General features: G+C 43.5%; 1 protein-coding gene across 1 annotated transcript; it reads right to left on the reverse strand.

Moving 5' to 3' along the window:
- Positions 1-3,777: 3,777 nt before the first annotated feature.
- Positions 3,778-8,319, reverse strand: LOC138337499 (uncharacterized). The gene is made up of 4 exons (XM_069287413.1): positions 7,855-8,319; positions 6,996-7,334; positions 5,016-6,791; positions 3,778-4,971 (listed from the first exon to the last, which is right to left on the reverse strand). Exons 1-4 carry the CDS (start codon positions 8,317-8,319, stop codon positions 3,778-3,780), a joined length of 3,774 nt encoding a protein of 1,257 aa, XP_069143514.1.
- Between the last annotated feature and the right edge of the window lie 8,869 nt (positions 8,320-17,188).

The raw sequence follows: 17,188 nt of genomic DNA on the forward strand, positions 1-17,188 counted from the left end.
GAGGGATAAGAATTCAAATTCGAACAAATACAAGCAAACAGAAGATTACAAGTAAATGATGGGAAATGCAAAACGAACTTCACGCGTAATATCTCTTGACAACATCTGAGTTGATAGGTTTGGGCCACACAGCGCCATCCATCTCTGACAAGACTAAAGCACCTCCAGATAGTACTTTGCGGACCATGTAAGGACCTTGCCAGTTTGGTGCAAACTTTCCTTTGTACTCGTCTTGATGAGGAAAAATACGCTTAAGAACCAACTGACCAACTGACCAACTTCAAAATTTCTGGCTCTTACTCTTTTGTGAAAAGCGCGAGTCATTCTTTGTCTATACAACTGGCCATGACAAACAGCAACCATCCTCTTTTCATCAATCAAGGCTAGTTGATCAATCCGTTTGCTAACCCACTCAGCATTACTTAGCTCAGCTTCTTGGATGATCCTCAGTGACGGTATCTCGACTTCAACAGGTACGACTGCTTCTGTTCCGTATACTAGCAAGTATGGAGTAGCCCCAGTTGATGTTCTGACCGTCGTTCGATAACCCAGTAGAGCATATGGCAACATTTCATGCCAACCCCGCTGCTTGTCAATCATTTTCCTCAGAATCTTCTTGATGTTCTTGTTGGCGGCCTCTACAGCTCCGTTCATTTGAGGGCGATAAGCAGTTGACCTTCGGTGGATAATCTTAAATTGTTCACATATCTCTTTCATCAGATGACTGTTGAGATTTGCACCGTTATTAGTGATGATGGATTCTGGAACTCCAAATCGGCAGATCAAATTGTTGCGGACAAAGTCGGCCACCACTTTCTTGGTTACCGATTTGTAAGAGGCTGCTTCCACCCATTTGGTGAAATAATCGATGGCAACCAAAATAAATCTATGTCCATTGGAAGCGGCCGGTTCTATAGGGCCGATGACATCCATTCCCCAAGCTACAAATGGCCAAGGTGAACTCATAGCATTGAGTTCGTGAGGTGGCACCCTTATCAAGTCTCCGTGCACTTGACATTTATGGCATTTTTGCACGAATTTGCAACAGTCGTTCTCCATAGTCATCCAGAAGTAACCGGCTCGAAGGACTTTTCTTGCCAAGGTAAGCCCGTTCATATGTGTGCCACAGACTCCAGCATATATCTGTTCAATAAGCCTCACGGCTTCAGCAGCATCCACGCATCTCAAAAGACCCAAATCTGGAGTCCTCCTGTAAAGGACTTCTCCATTCAAAAAGAAATTGAGAGCCATACGACGTATCGACTTCTTTTGATTAGATGTGGCGTCTTCTGGATATGTCCCAGACTCCAAGTACCTCTTTATGTCGAAATACCAAGGCAAACCATCTGGTTCTGATTCCACGTGTGAACAATGGACTGGATGCTCCTTCAAACCTATATCCAGCGGGTCGATGTAATCAATATCTGGATGTTTGATCATTGAAGCGATGGTGGCAAGAGCATCAGCTAATTCATTCTGTATTCTGGGTGTGTGTCTGAACTCGATCTTGCGAAACCTTTTACACAGGTTTTGCACATATTGTACATAAGGTACAATCTTTGGGTTCTTCACAGCCCACTCTCCTTGAACTTGATGGATCAAGAGGTCTGAATCTCCAATAACCAGTAACTCGTAAACACTCATGTCAACGGCCATTTTTAAACCGAGAATGCAAGCTTCATACTCAGCCATGTTGTTTGTGCAGTTGAACCGTAGCTTAGCCGCCATAGGATAGTGCTGACCAGATTCTGATACCAAGACTGCTCCAACACCTTTACCCTGGTGATTCACCGCTCCATCGAAGAATAATCTCCAACCTGGATAAGCTTTAGAGATATCTTCGCCCACAAATGACACTTCTTCATCGTGAAAATATGTCTTGAGAGGTTCATACTCTTCATCAACGGGATTTTCCGCAAGAAGATCAGCCAAAGCTTGTGCTTTTATTGCCTTCTGAGTCACGTACACGATGTCAAACTCACTCAACAGCATTTGCCATTTAGCCAGCTTCCCGGTCGGCATCGCTTTCTGGAAAATATACTTTAACGGATCCATCCTGGAGATAAGATATGTAGTATACGACGACAGGTAGTGCCTCAGCTTCTGGGCAAGCCACGTCAGAGCACAACATGTTCTTTCCAGCAAAGTGTAACGAGACTCGTACGGAGTAAATTTCTTGCTGATGTAGTAGATAGCCTTTTCCTTCTTCCCTGTCTCGTCGTGTTGACCAAGTACACATCCAAAGGCGTTATCCGAGACAGACAAATATAGCAACAAGGGACTCCCTTCTCGCGGAGGAACCAATACTGGTGTGTTAGACAAGTAGCTTTTGATAGCGTCGAAAGCGGTCTGGCACTCCTCAATCCACTTAGTTGGGGCATCTTTCTTCAACAACTTGAAGATAGGCTCACATACCACCGTCGATTGTGCTATAAACCGGCTGATATAGTTTAATCTCCCTAAGAAGCTCATCACCTCTTTTCTCGTCTTCGGCGGAGGTAACTCCTGAATTGCTTTGATCTTGGAAGGGTCGAGCTCAATACCTCTTCTGCTGACTATAAACCCTAACAATTTCCCAGCTGGGACTCCAAAAGCACACTTGGCGGGATTTAGCTTCAAGTTGTACCTACGCAAACGTTCAAAGAATTTTCGCAGGTGTGTCAAATGATCCGAACTCTCGCGGGATTTAATTATGACGTCGTCCACGTACACTTCAATTTCCTTGTGAATCATGTCGTGGAAGATAGTCGTCATGGCTCTCATGTAAGTGGCACCGGCATTTTTGAGCCCAAACGGCATCACCCTGTAGTGATATACCCCCCAAGGCGTGATGAAGGCCGTTTTCTCCGCGTCTTCTTCATCCATCAGAATCTGGTGATAACCCGCGTAACAATCCACAAATGACTGCATCTCATGCTTGGCACAGTTGTCAATCAGAATATGGATATTTGGCAACGGGAAATTATCCTTTGGACTAGCCTTGTTGAGATCTCTGTAATCAACGCAAATCCTGATTTTTCCATCTTTCTTGGCGACCGGAACGACATTCGCCAACCAGGTGGGATATTGCGTTACCTCTACCAACCGGGACTCTATCTGCTTGGTGATTTCCTCCTTAATCTTCAAACTCAACTCAGGCTTGAATTTCCGAGTCTTTTGCTTCACTGGCTCGAACCCTGGGTTGATAGGCAGCTTATGAGATACGACATCGGTACTCAGCCCCTGCATGTCACTGACCTCCCAAACAAACACATCGCGGTATTCGGCAAGCAAATGAATCAGGCTCTCCTTCTGAGTTTCATTCAGGTGAGTGCTGATCTTAATCTCTTTGACACATTCTGAATCTCCCAAATTTAACGTCTCTGTTTCCTCCAGATTTGGTTTATGTTGATTCTCGAATTGTTGAAACTCTTCTGCTACATAGTCTGGTTCCCCACTTTCTTCGTCGTAGTCGTCAGCCTCGTCATCATTTGCCTTATTTTGTTCGTTTAGCTCATGACATGACATGACGTTGGCAGGTTTGTAACTTACGTTACTGAAATCATAAACTGACAAAATTTAGAAAAGTAAAATATAACAAGCAATCGAATCAACAAGGTCAAAATAAGGAGGCTTTCATTTAAATTGAATCAAGATGCAAAGTTGGGTCATGGCACAAGGCCATGTCGCCCTTTAAACAATCATAACAAAATTCAAAATCAAGAAAATGCAAAAATGGTGGGTCTCGGGCCTCTTCCGAACGACAACCGATTTTGGCATGCACAAAATAATTCCTTTCTACCCAAAAGTCCGGGACATCAGGATTGGTGTGGACGTCCAATTCTTCAGCATTTCCCCCGGTTCAGCATCGCGAAAGCCAGCTGGCTCAGCCTCCTCCTCTATGACGGCATTGATCTCCTTGAACAGGTCACAGATTCCTTCCCCGTCGTCTTCAGGCTCGGCGTGCTCCCGAACTGGAAAAGAGTGATAGAGATACGGGATCGGCTTAGTCAACTCTTGATCCCTCCTCCTCTTCATCTTCATATCATCATCTGTGGGGATGTACCCCAAACCATACTTCGACCCCTGAGCAAAGACCGGAACAGGCTCGATAATTCCTTGGGAATCTCTTCCCAATCCGAAACCTGGCTCGAACCCATTTTGCAGCATCACCGTGGCTATCATTTTGTACACGGTTGGCATGGAGTTGAGGGCCAAATCTTCGTTGGTGGCATTCACCAGCTCCACCGTGTAAAAGTCTGCGCCTTGCGGCATCTCATCAATGACCGACACCTGCTTGCCCGAGTGACTTCCCTCGCCGTGAATCACTAACTCTTCATTTTTCCACACAAGCTTCATCATCTGATGGAGAGTAGAGGGGACGGCTCCAGCCATGTGGATAAACGGCCTTCCCAAAAGAAGGTTGTAGCTAGTGTCTATGTCCAATACTTGGAATTGCGCACTGAACTCTGCGGGGCCCATTTGAAGGGTCAAAGTCACAGCCCCTAAGGTGTCTCTTTGCACACCATCAAATGCCCTTACATTGACCTGATTCTGCTCCAGTTTCCCAAGGTCAAAATTTAGTTGCCTCAACGTCGTCAACGGGCAAATATTCAAACCGGACCCATCATCTACCAAAACACAGTTGACAACCTTTCCATGACATATCACGGTAATGTGTAGCGCTTTGTTGTGGGATCTTCCTTCGACTGGCAACTCATCGTCACAAAAGCTGATCCGGTGCCCCCGAATGACTTGATGAATCATAGCGGCCACGTTATCACTACTTGTACCTGAGGGTACGTATGTATCATCAAGAGCTTTCATTAAGGCCTGCCTGTGGGACTGAGAGCTCATCAGCAGGGCCCACACGGAGATCTGAGCCGGAGTCTTCTCTAAATGTTTGACGATGGAATAGTCCTTAGGTTGCATCCTTCTCCAGAATTCCTCTGCTTCCCCCTCGCTTATCGGCCTCTTAGCATGGTCCTTCTTCTGTCCTCCGAGAGCAAGCTCATCAGGAGGGTTTTCGAAGGCACCAAGGCAACAGCCTTTGCAGGTGTCAGAATAACAAACTTCCTCCTTTCTTTGACGCTTAAAGAAGCGACAGCCCTTTCCAAGTCCTCATGCATAATAGGGGTAATCATCTTTGTTCCACACCCGTCTTCATCCGTTTCAATCATATTAAGGTTGTCACCTCCATGATTCGGCAACGGATTTGTGTTGACGTTTGGCACCGCCGGTTGAAGAGAAACTACCTCCTGATCGATCAGGTCTTGGATTTTGTGCTTGAGGTTGATGCAATCTTCCGTGTCATGTCCAACACTGTTGGAATGATAAGCACACCTTTGATCTGGCCTGTAGAACTTCGAGTTAACATCCCCGGGTTTGGGCCCCACAGGGTGGATGTATCCATCTGCGGCTAGCCTCTTAAATAGTTTGGTCCGGCTTTCAGCAAGTGTGGTAAAGTTCCTTGAAGGCCTTTTTTCAAATCTCGGACGGGAATTATCATAACCGCTTTGCCGAGGGGGAGGCACCCGCTGATAATTTTGGGTATTTGTACGAGGAGCTTGGCTCCGGGGATAAGGGTTTGCCTGGAAATTTGGCATTGGAGCTTGGTAATTCGGGAGGGGGTCCTGGTATAATGGAGCTCGGACTTGATAAGTGGGCGGAGGTGGTCGGTAGCTCGACTGTACGTTGGCACAGTTGGGAGCAATATTCTGATAAGGGGATGGGATCTGGTATGGTTGAGGGTAATTTGGGTATATGGGAGAAAAATTTTGGAGATTAGAGGGTGGACTTTGGTACGACGAAATTTGAGCACTCTGATAGGTGGGGAAAGTATTGTGGTTATTAGGATGATTGGATTGTGGGTAGTTGGATCGGTGGGACTTTGGGGAAGGACTGAAACGATCTTGGGAATGTGACGGGTTTCTAGGGGTTTTTCTTCCCCCATACGAGACAGCGGCAACTTCCTCTCTTCTCTTTCTTATCAATCCTGAAGACCCAGGCGACGCAGATACACGGGCTATCTTCCCCGATTTTAGACCATCTTCGATAGTCTCACCAACTTTGACTATCTCAGCGAATTTAGCTCCGACTAGCAATATGATCCGATCATAGTACTCAGGCTCTTGTACCCGCACGAATACTTCCACAATCTCTTTCTCGGTCATGGGTGGCCTTACCCTCGCCGCTTCTTTCCTCCACCTGTAGGCAAATTCCCTATAGCTTTCAGTTGGTTTCTGCTTCATCTTCTCTAGAGAATACTGATCGGGCACTATTTCAACATTGTAGGCGAATCGGTCGATGAAGTCCTTAGCCAGTGCATTCCAACTGGGCCACTGCCTGGTTTCATGTGAAGTAAACCACTCGAGGGCCTCTCCACACAGACTTCGGCTGAAAAGCCGCATCAACAAGGCCTCATCCCTGCCAACTCCCACGAGCTGGTCACAATACGCTCTCAAATGCGCCATAGGATTGCCCACTCCTCTGAAGGTGTCAAACTTCGAAATTTTGAAACCTTCGGGAAGGTTCAAATCTGGATGGATGCACAATTCTGCGTAGCTAAGTCCGACGTCGTCTGGGATGCACTGCAGCTCTTTCATAGCCCTTTTGATTTCTTCCTTTATATCGATCTTCACTTCTTCTTTCGCCTTCCATTCTCTTTCCTGTTCTTCATAGTGATCCAACTCAGAACCGTGCACCTTGTGCTCGGCAGGAACGGGAACTTGGAAGGTGGCTCTTTTTGGTAGGGGCGGAGCTATAGAGGGACTTGGAATGTTTTGGGCGGTCTGGTAGTTTTGTGGGTAGGCCTAAGGATTGGTGTTCTGGCTCAAATGCGGATGAAATGCTTGGGTATTGAAGGCAGTTTGAGTTTGGTTTTGATTTTGTGGCGGTGGGGCAGTTTGAGTATTCTGAGGATGAGGTGGTATTTGAGGGTGGTTATTTAGAAGAGGTGAAGGAGTTTGGTAAGATGCTGAGGCGTATTGAGGGTTTTGGGTTGTGAAGTCAATCACAGATGGATTATGCACAGGTGTGGAAGGCTGGTTCTGAGTTGGATCTATGTTTGATGAAGGGAAGTAGACCGGAGGTCTTGCATCAGCAATATTAGTACCAAATCCAGGTGGAGGCGCATCCTGTCTCCGTTGCATTTCAACTTTCATTTCAGCAATCTGTTGCATCAGCTGCATGATCAATTCGTTCTGTTCCACTACAGTGGGCTGAGCCACCACAACGTCAGTAAGACGCCCTTCGTCATTGTTGTCTCCCATAACTGTTTTTCCTTTGTCTGAATTTGATCGAGGGAAGGAATCTGTAGGACCTTTCGATCTGGTGAAGTAAGGATGATCTGCCAGCTTTATTGACACAGATCAGTAAAAGGTACCTGAGATGTAAAAACAACTCAAAGGCAAATTTGTTAGTGCATATCCAGAGTACAAAATGCATAATATCGCACATAAAACAGATAAACACACAAGTCATTTTGTTTGAGGATATCTTAACCCACGAATAAGGACGGATATATATTTTGAACAAACAGGAATTTGTTTGTTTGGCGCTATCTTGGGAAATCTGAATCACGTTGAGCTATGGTCTTTTTGCCGCTGCTTTGCGACGTCCGTCGATCTTATCTTCGTATCTCCGAAACATGGAGGAGAATGAAAATTTTCTGTGATAGGGGCTGGGCCGGGAAGGCTGCCTACGTATCTCACGGGGAGAATTCAGGCCCAACGTAGTTCGGATTTTAGGATGAAAATTTTCCATTCATTTTTTCGTTGTGATTACAAGGGAATTGAAAAACAACATTGAGATCTCTAGAAGACCACATTCGGAGATTTCTTGTCTTGTGGCTGCGTCATTCCTTTCCTTTCAGACAGTCGGAAATGGAGGCTTGTAGACGATTTCTTCTTCATCATCCTCCTCAGTCACTTCACGGTCGGGGCCACTGTTATCTGCTCCCAGATCATGGGCGAGGTATTTTCCGCCCTTTGGGTCGCTATGGGTCGCCAATTCCTCGTCGAGCGCCGCGTTTCTGTCCAACAACACAGCAGTCTCGATATCTATCTTCGCCTCTCTCGCCTTTCCTTCGTGTATCTCCAAACGAAGCAAGTTCAACCTTTTCCTTAGGCTTACGGTTTCCATCTCAACCTCCTTCTTTCTCTTTATCTGTGACGCCAGATCTTCATCCAAGGTTGTGACCGCAGCTTTGTAGATCGCCGTGGTCGCGTCTACTTTGAGTCCTTCCTCCTTAACCCTCTGAATCTCTCGAGTGACTCGCTCGATCTTTCTTCGCAATTCCTCCTCAGTGAGCTCCGTCTGGACGTTCTTGCCTTTGTCCATAGCGGTGATTCAACTTTCCTGAGATGATAGAGCGGTATTTAGGATTTATGGTATGGATTTTGTTGTGAGAAACTTGAGACTCGGGAATTTTGGTCGGACATTTGTAATGTTGGCTTCTGTATACTCTTTTGAATTTTGGCTAGGAGTGGGTCTACGATATCCTCATTCAAAGCAACATAACACATAAACATTTAAACAAATATATCGTGTCCTAAACATGCATGTGACCCTTTGTGCCAAGGGTAGGCCTAGCGATCTGAAGGATGTATTGCGCCATTTAAACAAGTAATTGTACCCCCGAAACAAATTTCACTAGATGTCATAGTGTTCATTACACGATCAGAATTAAACGGGATATATCTTGGGAAGGGGATGTAATGCAAATACATATATAAAATCAATCCCACGCAGGGGAGTTAAAAGGTTGATGATCCAGCTACTCTTCTGGCCTTCTCCACTTCTTCTCGGATAATGCACTTGCTGGTGAACACGTATGGCTCAGCGAACGCAGCTTTGGAAGATGTTGGTACGGCTTGTAAGGTGTTCATCTGCTCATCCAAAATAGTGTCCAAACGCATTAGACAAGTCCTTGTGTCAGCTAATTCTTGTGACATTACGGCTAAAACTCTCTGATTTTCTAATTCCCGGAGTCGGTACGCTTGCTCCCTTTGTTGAAATTCCTGTTCTTTCTTATAGAATTCCTGCTCCCTCCGGTCCCACTCTTGCTGAAAATGGTACGCGTGAATCTGAAGCCTTGTCTCCACGTCTTCGATTTTCCGACTCGTGCGTGGTGTCGGACCCACTACACCATGCAAATTATTATGCAACCATGTCTTATATTCGTCGACATACCCAGCTCCATACCTATCTTCGGTGACCTCCCACTTCATGTTGACACGTCCGGCCCATTCCTGGAGGATAATTTTAGCGAAAGGTATTTTGTCCTTCCCGTTGTAATCAACAATGAAAGAGCTGGCATCTCCTTGGGCGGGTATGATTTGGACTTTCCCAAATTGCCACATTACTCGTGTCGGGTTGTAAGGACGCAATCCTCTGATGCCTGGAAGGACTAAAAATGGCAATTTGGCCCCTTGGGCTGCTATCATCTGAGACCTGAAGCTCGGTAATACCCATTGTATGTCTCCTTCTTTCAAATTGTAAAACACCTTTGCCCACGCATCCCTGGTGGTGTGAATTGGAAATTTACGGATACTCAAGTAGAACTCGTAATTATTGAGAGGACTTGTTTGACTTGGTTCGGCCAAACCCTGTAGCTGGGGGTTGTCTCTTTTGCATAGATGTTCCGTCAACCACCATTGAAGTAAGATGTTGCAACCTTGGAAAAACGGGAAACCATTCTTGCACAGGCTCAAAGATCGGTAAATGTCGGACAAGATGACTGGGGCCAAACAACAATATTTCTTTTCTTCAGATTTTCTACCGACTCCTCTGAACATGGCATTCACTACCATTATTACCCGGGTGTCGATCTCTTTACCTTCGTCTTTAGGGAACACCATAGTTCCCAAGAGGCATACGGAGAAAGCGATAGCTTGAGTTTGCCTCCAAGTACTGTGATCATGAAATTCGTCCGGGAACAATCTAAAATAATTGTCGTGCCCCCACCTCTCGAAAAACCTCATCAGTGGAATGTTGTGAGTCTCTAGCCAATTCGCATTCACTAGGGATAATATGTCTCTTAGCTCAGTCTCGGTTGGCCTATCTGGCAGGAGAATGTGATGATCGGGACGCTTTTTCCTTTTGCCACACGTCCCAATCGAGTCAAGGCAATCTTTGATCTCTTCTAATGTGGGTGTTATTTCGACATCTCCAAATCGAAAGACCATCTTCTTATCGCCCCAGAATCGGGTGATGACTTCGATAAACGTGGGCCATACCTTGAAGTCCATTATCGAAGGTAGGTGACCCAAGTAAATCGAGATCTCTCTCTTCTGACACTCCTTAAGATTTCCCCACCATACTCGAAGAATGTCGGGTGCCTGGGTAACCATTTTGAAGTGAAGGAACTGACTTGACATCTACAAAAACATACAACTAGTTAATTTTCAATCCCCCGATACAACAACTCGTTAAACACGCAATACATCCTTCAAATTTAAACAACAAACATGAGCGTCCTATCGAGCCGCAGGCTCTTTGGACTCAAGGTGGGCTTTTCTAATGGACCCGACACTCCTTGGGTGTCGGGTCATCTTAGGCCAATGCGCTATTTTCGGGATTTGGTTTCGCTCTATCCTAGTTTGACTAAGAGTGGGTTGTATTTAGAGTGGAATGGGTAACCCAAGCGGACTACTTGGGCTGGGACAATTAACGATCGTTGACTATCAAGTAATCAACTACACTCGTCAGGGTGCCCCGAGAAGATTTTTGGTTAACGAACGACTGCGAACCCGCATAATCGTCCTTTAGTGGAAATGTAAAAAAAAAGTGTCGTTTGACAGAAGTATGTATGCTATGTATGCAGCAGTTTAAAAATCTAAACAATTTAAACATTTAAACAGTTAATCACAAATAATCAAATACGTTAATCTTAAGGTTAGAATCCTCCAAGTCCCCAGCGGAGTCGCCATTTCTGTTTTATCGAAAGAGGGAGTGATTTTCGAAAAGAGTTTGTTTTTAGACTTTTAGGAGTCGCCACTTAATTTTTAAGAAAAATCAAGAAAACTTCGTTTCTAAACAACTTAAACAGAAAAATTGTTTTGAAACATTTTAAGGGTTCGGGATTCCTATTAGCATCTTAGGAAGGTGTTTAAGGCACCTAAGACACTCCGTTAAATACGGTTTTCCAGCGATTAACTTATTTGATTATTTTATATATATATATATATATATATATATATATATATTTCAATCTCGATCTGAGCTTATTTCATTTAAACAAATTTACAAGTTTTGCAACATTCATTGTTTCGAGATTCTGTTAAAGCTAAACCTTTTCAATTTTAATTCTAAACGACTTTCAAATTCGAACATCTTTAAAGTTTCAATTTTAGTTCGAGTTTGATAGAACGAAAGGCGTTTGATGGGGCTTGGATTCTTCTAACCCTAACTAACGACGTTCAAGCAAACATATAAACGAATAATAAAAGGAGAGAGAGAGAGGTTTTGGGTCCAAACTCGAGTTCTGTTCGCCTTGACCGAGTTTTGGACCCACCTGTTTTTTGGGTTTTGACCCATTCACCTGTCCTAAGCTAAACATACAAGATAAAATAAAATAAAAAAAAAATATACCAAGAAAACGAGGAAAACAACTAGGGCTTATGCCCATTACAAAATGCAAAAATAAATAAAAAAGGGTCTTCTAATCCCATGCTCCCTCGGCTTTCGATCTTCGTAGAACTCAGAATTTAACTTCATACGCCGGTTTTGACGAATTGACCCGACGAAAGACATTTAGAGCCTTTATGGCTCCCTCGTGAAATGCAAAGAGGAGAAGGGGAGCCCCACGATGGACTCGAGAGAAGATTTTCCATGCAAACGAGTAGAAATACATTAGCATACACAACGACAAAATAAATCAGATGTATTTCTAATGAAACAAAATGAATAAACATATGATCCTGAGGAAAGCCGAATAGATTAACAAACACACTAACTTTACGACTCATTAGATTTCCCAACATGCAAAAGCCATGCCAAATACCAACTTCAATAGCGAAACATCCCAAGGAAATAATACAAATAAGCTGACATTCAAATACCTTATATCATGGTGAGATAACTAAAACAATAGCTCAAAACTACCACATCGACAACTATGCTATCTCAATCTTAAGTGCACATAAGAAGTTTGCTATCAATATCAAATGAAATCTCCAAGAGTTAAATCCGACCAAACAAGCATGAGATTCCAACTTTTCTACATTAAGAGGTTTATGGGAAAACGAAACCATTTACCGACTGAACCCCAAATCATTCCTTGCGAAACAGGGTCATGGGCCGGGCGATTACAGAGATACGGAACCAAAGTAACTAGACGTAACAGCCAATATCAAACTTTGAAGATGAACATTCGCAGACATTGCAATTACACTCATTGTCTAAAACCAAAACTCAGCAGAGAACAAAATTTAAACGAGTGTTCGAACCAAAGAACCAAACATTTTTACTAATAGACCCTGTAGCGAGTGTTGGACAAACGTAGCATGGCACAGTGAAATCGTATGCGAGGAACGGGAAGCAAAACATGAAGAAAACAAACAAAGGCAGGGATATATACAACTCGTCAAAACAAAAACAAAACGAACGCTTGCCAGAACATACTGGGACAGACCATGTATACTCAAAGTTTGACTATTTTAATGCATTCGACACAGCAGCAGCGTCCAGAACAGCACGACACCCTTTCAATCTTTAATCTATCACATTGGAAACGAGAAGAGGGAGAAATCAAGTGGAAGGGTGTTTACCTCTTCGAGTGCAGCGAAACAGGGACGATGGCGAGCAAACGACTGTTCCACCACACGATCGCGAACAGACTTCAGCTTCAGGCGAAGGGGTAACTCGACAGTCCCGAACAATGGAATCGAAATAGGAAGGAAAGGGAGAAACGGACGAAGCTCTGTCTGTTTATGAACTTCCTTAAAACTCTCTTCTTATCTATTCTTAGTTTCACGGAAAAAAAAATCTTCGTCTCTTCGACTTGATCGAGACAGTGCCCAAAATTCTAGCCAAAAATCTCAGTCCAAAAAATAATTCAACCTTTTTTTCGCCCCCCCGATGACTGAAAAAATGGACCGTATTTAGAGAGGGACGCTAGGCCTCTATTTGAATTCCAAATTCGAAATTCCCTTGGTCAAACCCACATGGTCGACATTGCGTGTTGCAGACCTGCTCGACAGCGACGACTTGCGTGTTGCAGACCTGCTCGACAGCGGCAGGGTATGGGTCTCTGCGGGGTTGTTGGGGGGTTCTGTTTTTCTGCGTTTTGCAGGCTGCGATGGGATGGGGAGAGAAAGGGAAAGGGAAAGGGAAAGGGAGGGAGGTCGCGTGAGGGAGACGAGAGCGTGGGGAGATTGAGGGAGAGAGCGTGGCTGGCTTGGGGATTTTTGGCGTCTGTTTTCTGGGGAATTATCGTGGCTGCCTCTGGGAATTGCGTGAAAGGAAGAAGAAAGGGAAAGGGTCGTCTGGGTCGGGTCGGGTGGCGGGTCGAAGGGATGGGCGGGTATTTTAAGTTAATGGGTTGGGATGTTTGGGCCTGAGAATTTGTTGTTAGGGATGTTTGGATTAAAAACATTGGGCCTGAGAATTGTTTGGGTTGCTTGAAAGGGTGGGCTGCTGAAGAAAGGGAGATTGGGCCTGGGCGTTGGGCTGGAAAAGGGGAAGAGAAATGGGGTGGGCTGAAAATAAACAAAAGGGAAATGGGCTGGAGGAAGGGAAGCCTTAAGATACACACATATACATATATGTATATACATATATGTATATATATATACATCTATCTTATTTTCGCAAGATTTATAAAACCAATTAACTCATACCGACGCGGGTCAAAATTGGGTGTCAACAATATAGTGGGACGGGATGGGACCTATTTCTATCCCCCAAATCCCGGTCCCCCCTATCTCGATCTAAATCCCCCTTTCCCGTCCCCCGTCCCGTACCGTCCCCCTTTGTCCCGTCACCCAGTCCCCGTCCCTGTCCCCTTGCCAACACTAACCCGGATGAATATTAACATCAGATCCATGAGCTTCTTCCAAAATTTGACCCCCCTTAAATTGTCAACATCCGGCACACACAATCTACCTTTGTACCTTATCATAACATCCCCCTTGGGAGAATGAATCATTAAACTTGCTAAGGATCGATTTTTTCAACTCCACTAATTGTGGATCAAGATGTTTCTTAGACATCACCTCAACCACTAAAGATGAATTGGAGTTATGGTGGACCATAAAACCACTATTTGGATATTCTTCCAACCGAACAACCACCAAGCCAATATATGAACATCTTTCACTAGGTCTTTCCTACCTTCTTCAACATCAGGCACACTACAATGATCATACGACTTAGAGAATTTCACAACTACGTTGGCCTTGCCGGGGTGGTAGAGAACACTCATGTTGTATTCCTTTAAAAGTTCCAACCATCTTCTTTGTCGGAGATTCAACTCTTTTTCAATGAACACATATTGAAGGCTTTTATGGTCGGTAAATATCAACATGGACACCATACAAGTAATGCCTTCATATTTCCAAGGAAAACACTACGACCGCTAATGCAAGATCATGAGTTGGATAGTTCTTCTCATACACCTTGAGTTTTCTAGAGGCATAAACTACCACCTTACCATGTTGCTTAAGAACACAACCCAAACCTACTCGGGAAGCATCACAATACACCAGAAAATTATTGGTACCCTCCGATAAGGTCAATACTAGAGTGGAGTTAAGCCTATCTTTCAACACTTGGGAACTTTTTTCACAAGCCTCTGACCACTCAAACTTAACACTCTTTCGGGTCAAGATAGTCAAAGGAGAATCAATGGATGCAAACCCATCCACAAACCTCCTATAAAACTCGTCTACACCCAAGAAACTTCTTATGACGATTGGAGCCAAAAATCTAGGCCAATTCTTAACCGCTTCAATTTTCTTTGGATCGACCTCTATATCCTCACTTGAGATGATATGACCAAGAAATGGCACCGATCTCAACCAAAATTCACATTTTCTATACTTGGCAAAGAGTCGGTGTTCCTTGAGGATTTGCAATATGACCTTAAAGTGGTCCATATAATCACCCTCACTCTTCGAATATACCAATATATAATCAATGAAGACAATCACAAAGGCATTAAGGTAATTACGAAACACTCTATTCATAAGGTCCACAAATTCCTTCGAGACATTAGTGAGAGTAAAAGACATCACTAGGAACTCATAATGACCCGACCCGAAAGTACCCTCTAGAAGTTAGGGAGAACCCTTGTTTCGTGACAGGACGTACTTGACCCTTTGGGGTCTTGTACAAGCCCTTTAACTATCGTTCATTTACATAAGACATGAAAAGTAGTGGGGAATTAAAACTTTTAAAGGTAGTTAAGATAAAAAGGAATTCTTTATAAATACTTCGAAAATCTCATTATCACAAGGAAACTTAAGACACAACATAGTAAACTTAGAGACATGGACCTATACATTTTGAAAGAGATACATAATAAGTCTTAGCATAAAGAAACTAAGAAGATAGGAATTATGCCCTTGAATATATGAGTACACACTTTGACTTGAGAGGAACTTTTCCAAGCTTTGCCTTCTAGACTTCAACCTTGCGTCCAACCTTTAGTTAGATAGTATAGAAAAGTATGGGGCTAGTACAAATAATGTACTAAGTACGACAGATGCAAAAACATGCAAAAACAGACATTTTAGTAAGATAACATTCAAGCCAAATACTTAAAACATTCATAAATTTAGAAGTAAAACAACATAAGAAACATCATTTGGCACTTAAAGAAGAAATTCAATAATTTTAACTAATAGAGACCCTTTACAGTAACTTCCAAATTATTACAATAAGCACATCTTGACATTACAGTGAACCATTTATAGCATTACAATGAATTCAACTTGAGCATTTACAGTGAACTACCCTATTATAAAGGAGTGAACTTCCAAGGCCAAGCAAAGAGAAAGTGAACTCGTTTCCTTAGGAGTTTCCCTACCTCACGATTGTCCTAGACTCACTAAGGTGAGACATGATGGAAATATGCATATGGCTCCTTCAATAAACACCAAAGCGATCCTCAAGACTACCCCTTACGGCTTACTCACCTCGGGAGAACAAGCCCCCCATGTAATGACAAGACATTAGAAGAACACCTAACAAACCACCAAAGTCTTCCCTTTCGGAATGCCTACTTAGTTCAATGAGTAGATAGCGTCCCATACCACCACCTACCCTAAGTAGCACATTCTTTTAAAAGGTTTGGCACCAAGAATTCCCTTTCGGAAGGTCCTACTTAGTGCAATGGATAGATAGCGTCCCATACCACCACATACCCTAAGTAGCACATTCTTTTAGAAGACTTAGTTCAATCAATTCACATAAGGCTCACCATGACTCCTCTTTTGGAAGGTCCTACTTAGTGCAATGGATAAATAACGTCCCATACCACTACCTACCCTAAGTAGCACGTTCTTGTAGGAGACTTAGTACTTTCATTACTTTTGTGGGATTCATCTTAAATGACATAAACCATGAGATCTAGACATGAAACCCCGACATTAACCCCTATCGAATGAGGGATCCTCACTTTCCTAGAATGAGGTCATTCTTTTAGCTTTTATATGGCTTGCCCAACTGCTACACCTATGCGGGCGCATAATTTAGGGATAAGGAAATTGCTACTAAGTAACTTATTCTCTACTAACTAGGAGTACTTATCTCAAGAGGTACATTGGAATGCAACATCTCAACTCACAAAGTGTAATTCACCTTTCCTTCATATACTCTCGGTGCTAGGCATAACTTCCCACAGATTCTCAACATTATAATCTATAGGTTAAGGATAACTAGTGAACACCACATCTCAACTCATGAAGGGCATTCATCCTTCAACCTATCTTACAAAGCTCATCAGGAATAGTAAGTTTCCTACTAAACACTTCATCTCAACTCACGAAGAGTGTTCACCGCAAAAATCTCCTCATTGATATAACTTAGTTTCATTCATTCATTCAAGGGTTAGTGTGTGTACATGTGAGCACACCTTGCACATAAGCATCATTTCATTTGCATTTCATTCTATACATGCTTAGACCTTCTTTCATCACATAACACACTTTACATACTTCACATTATCATATAAATCGACATAATCCTTAGCATACTTCTCATAACA

The sequence above is a fragment of the Solanum lycopersicum genome, chromosome 7 (genome assembly GCF_036512215.1).
Source record: "Solanum lycopersicum chromosome 7, SLM_r2.1".
Taxonomy (NCBI): Eukaryota; Viridiplantae; Streptophyta; class Magnoliopsida; order Solanales; family Solanaceae; genus Solanum; species Solanum lycopersicum.